Source organism: Octopus bimaculoides, chromosome 28 (genome assembly GCF_001194135.2).
Source record: "Octopus bimaculoides isolate UCB-OBI-ISO-001 chromosome 28, ASM119413v2, whole genome shotgun sequence".
Classification (NCBI taxonomy): Eukaryota; Metazoa; Mollusca; class Cephalopoda; order Octopoda; family Octopodidae; genus Octopus; species Octopus bimaculoides.
Genome location: NC_069008.1, coordinates 6208069 through 6212614, shown reverse-complemented (window position 1 = coordinate 6212614; position 4546 = coordinate 6208069). Strand labels below are relative to the sequence as shown.

At 39.6% G+C, this 4546-nt stretch overlaps 1 protein-coding gene across 1 annotated transcript in view; it reads left to right on the top strand.

The window, feature by feature from the left end:
* LOC106872543 (protein GUCD1) overlaps positions 1 to 4546 on the top strand; it is a 9590-nt gene that overhangs the window by 930 nt on the left and 4114 nt on the right. The window contains exons 2-5 of the mRNA XM_014919568.2: positions 1682 to 1766; positions 2595 to 2660; positions 3376 to 3475; positions 3847 to 3938. Coding sequence (XP_014775054.1) covers positions 1682 to 1766; positions 2595 to 2660; positions 3376 to 3475; positions 3847 to 3938 — 343 coding nt within the window. The remainder of the gene's footprint in view (positions 1 to 1681; positions 1767 to 2594; positions 2661 to 3375; positions 3476 to 3846; positions 3939 to 4546) is intronic.

The window sequence follows — 4546 nt, the reverse complement described above, 5'->3', positions numbered from 1 at the left end:
ATATATATATATATATATATATACGCATAAACTACACACATATCTATATCTCTCTCTCTCTCTCTCTATATATATATATATATATTTATATGCACACACATAGACAACTACACACACACATTGATCATGCATTCTCTGTGTGTGTGTGAGAAAACATTACTTGGAAGTAGATTAGTTGAAATCTGAAATGACGCCAAACAAAACGTAAAATGTCTGCTACTATATATATCTATCTATACTATATATAAATACTAGAATATATAATTCTCTGTCTGTCTGTCTGTCTGTCTGTCTCTCCGTATTTTGATGATGTCTCGCACTGCTTTTACGGTTAGTGACTCTATGTATATACGTTAGTCCCTGCATATATTTATACAGTAGATGTAGGAGTAAGCAATTTAGATCAATATACTTTATATATTGATCTGTCTGTCTAATTTGCTTATCCCTACATTTACTCTTTCTCTCTCTCTCTCTCTCTCTCTCTCTCTATATATATATATATATATATATATATATATATATAGTTATTTTATCTTATGTCCATTTCACACACACACACACACACACACATACACGCGCAAGGATCGCCGTTTCATTAATTCGAGACAGTTATATTAATTATAAATATTAAAGAGATATAAAAAAAAGATTGTAGTTCGCGCCAAAAGTCAGGTAATATCCGGTTTCACTTTGATCAACGTCTGTAATAATGCCTCACACCGAATTTACTTGAAGTGTTGTGTATTCCACCCACTTGTAACATTAATTTACACACCCTACCCCTATGATCCAAAGTACATCACTGCCTCTTTTGGCGATCTTTCGATACTAGTATCGAAGGATCGCCAGCAATAATAAAGCCTTTATTGGTCCCCTACAAAATGATAAACAGTTGCATCTGCAGCTCAAGAGTAACGATTGCAACCAAAACGAATGGACAGAAACGGGTGCACCTTCCTTTTTCTCTGCTCGTTGTTCTTTACCAGTGGTGGCAGATTTGGGATCTTTTTTAAAACGGGGGCCACATTTTTCATTAACGAAACACTTTGAAACTTGGAACACTGGTAGAATGTGTCATATAAAACATCTTTTTCTCTTAGTCTTCTTTAAAAAAAAAGAAATCCCTAAGTTATTCCATGTTAAAGTTGTCGTATTTCTGTAATTTCAACCAATCACTGACGTCCATTCAGCCGATATACATTAAGTGCCGACTACATAAACAAACGATTCTGAAACAATTAACCCTAACCCTAACCCTAGGGTTAAGGTTAGGGTTAGGGTTAGGGTTAAAGCAAATTTAAAATGAAAAAAGCAAATAAAACGAAGGTATGGAGATTAAATACACTTTACTTGGCTTAATCAGCCAAAGGAGTAAATATAAACAACTGAATACTTGTCAGTGATTGGTTGAAATTATCGAAATAAGACAATTTTTTACATGAAATAAATTTGTATACAAAAATATTTTTCTGTTCTATAACACAAAATAGATAAGTATACGAAGTTTGAAAGTCTTTCCGTACCAAAAACACTACGTAAAACATTAATGAAAAATGTGGCCCCCGTTTTAAAATAGATCCCAGATTTGAAGTGAGGGTGGAGGTGTTTTGTGGGCTGATGAGAGAGCAACAATAGTTGTGATGGGGGGTAATGTTAACGATAATGTTTTCTATTGCAGCTGACTCGCTTTCCATCACAATACCATTTCAATCACAGAAGTACAGCTGGGACTGTGGACTGGCCTGTTGTTCTATGGTACTTCGGTAAGTAGTAGCAGTGGTTGCTATAATTGTTGTTGCCACATGTGTTCATCCATTGGAGTGACTCAAGTGAATAATGATTTTTGTTGAAAGTGAAGAACAGCTGTTCACCACTGACCTCTCTGTCTTGTCCATGACTGTCTTCAATCCAGGTCAAGACAGGATGCTGTGGATGACCACAATGTCTTACTTTCCCCATCTTGCTCCCTGCACTCTGCAATGCAGGGCTGAAGCTGTTTTCCCCTCTGTTGAACCATGAAAGTTTTTCCTGCAGAAACCACCCAATCCAGTCTTCACATGCAGAGGTAGGCAAGCCCTAATATGCTAATTAATCCACAACTGGGACCCTGACGGGTGCTACTAATCAGGGTCAGACTTTACCTGGGTAGCCTGGAGTTGGTTCCAAACCCATCAAAACCATGGGTCTCCTGAACCGGGGTCCTGCTACTAGATACATTTTAAGCCTTTAACATTTAAACTGGCCCTGTCTGGCCCAAATATTCTACCTATTTTATGTTGAAATTGGCCAGATCCTGTGCAGGTGGCACATAAAATACACCATTTTGTGCGTGGCCGTTGCCAGTACCACCTGACTGGCCTTCATGCACATAAAAGCACCCACTACACTCTCGGAGTTGTTGGCGTTAGGAAGGTCATCCAGCTGTAGAAACTCTGCCAGATCAGATTGGAGCCTGGTGCAGCCATCTGGTTTCACCAGTCCTCAGTCAAATCGTCCAACCCATGCTAGCATGGAAAGCAGACGTTAAATGATGATGATGATGATGAAGTCTACTAACAACTTTCTAATTCTCTCCCGCTTTCTTTGTGCAGGTACCTGGGCAAAGATGACAGCAGCATCTACAATAGAGACCTAGAACGGCTACAATGTGGACAGAGGTGAGTGACAGTCCCATCGCCTTCAGCTTGGGAAAAAGGCCAGGCCTTCGTTTGGTAAACCACAGAACATTATATTTCATGGTACCCCAGTGAGTTGTTTAGCATTCCATTTAACTCTGATTAATCTGACTTATGATATACATTGTTCCAACAATCACCATCCCATTTGAGACATATTAGCTGCCATTTCTAACAGGTATAGCTACCATGTAAAGGCCTCCCTCATTGGCTCATACATAAGACAGTAAGGGTGTGATTTGAAGGAAATTTGGCTGCTATTTCTAGCAGGTCTAGTTACCATGTAGAGGTCTTCCTCATTGGTTCATACTTATATAAGACTGTAATATGTGATTTGAGGGAGATTTGGCTTCTATTTCTTGCAATTTTAGTTACCATGTAGATGTGTCCCTCATTGTCTCATATTTACATAAATACCTATACTAGTAGTGTATAGGGAGCTTTGGCTGTTGTTTCTACCAAGTTAGCTGCCATGTAGCAGTCTGCCTCATTGGCTCATGCATATAGACATGAGACGTTTGACTGGTATTTCTAGCAAGTCTAGTTACCATGTAGGGGTCTTCCTTGTTGACTAATGTATATATATACATACAGAAGTAGGTTGTGATTTAAGGGATATTTGGCTGCTATTTCTAACAAGGCTGGCTATCATATAATAATAACTACTTCAATATCGGCCATCCTCTTTCTATTTCAGTGTCTGGACAATCCACCTTGCCTACCTGCTGAAGTACCATGGGGTGGTCATGAAATTCTTCACGGTCACCTTGGGAGCAGATAAAAATTATGCTGAACAGGTAAGGACCCAGAACTCATCACCATCATCATCACCATCATTACCATAATTATCCTCTGCCAGTACCACCTGACTGGCCGTCGTAGGATTTTCGAGCGAGATCGTTGCCAGTGCCCCTGGACTGGCTTTTGTGCTGGTGGCACGTAAAAGCACCCACTACACTCTCGGAGTGGTTGGCGTTAGGAAGGGCACCCAGCTGTAGAAACTCTGCCAAATCAGATTGGAGCCTGGTGTAGCCATCTGGTTTCACCAGTCCTCAGTCAAATCGTCCAACCCATGCTAGCATGGAAAGCGGACGTTAAACGATGATGATGATGAATTTCAGTAGAAATATGGTATCAAAAATGTTTATCGGTTCCTTCTAATTTACAGAAATTCTACCAAAACCACTTTGACAGTGACGAAGCAAAGATAAATCAATTGTTTGAAAGTGCGCACAGAAATGGGGTCTCAATAACAAAACAGTGAGTACATTTATTGTTTTTACGTACAATATTCCATGCTTGCATGGAAAGATTTTCTACAGCTGGATGCCTGCCCTGTCACCAAACCTCACTTACTCTCTCTTTACTCTTTTACTTGTTTCAGTCATTTGACTGCAGCCATGCTGGAGCACCACCTTTAGTCGAGCAAATTGACCCCAGGACATATTCTTTGTAAGCCTAGTACTTATTCTATCGGTCTCTTTTTGCCGAACCACTAAGTTACGGGGACGTAAACACACCAGCATTAAATAGTGTAGTCCTAGGTACACTCTGTTGGAATAATGACAAGATGGTCTCAGCTGAAACGCTTTTGATCATCAGGACAAGCATGGGGCTGAACAACAACAGGGAAGTATATTTCAGATAATGTAGTCCTAGATACACTGTGTCTGAATAAAAGACAGGATGGTCACAGCTGGAACGTCTTTGATCAGGTCTGCTGGATGAAGAATGACCTTGGGCTAAACAACGAGATGATATAGTTACAGCAGTCACAATCACAAATCATTATTCATTTTCTCACAACAGTCACAATCACAAATCATTATTCATTTTCTCACAACAGTCACAATCACAAATCATTATTC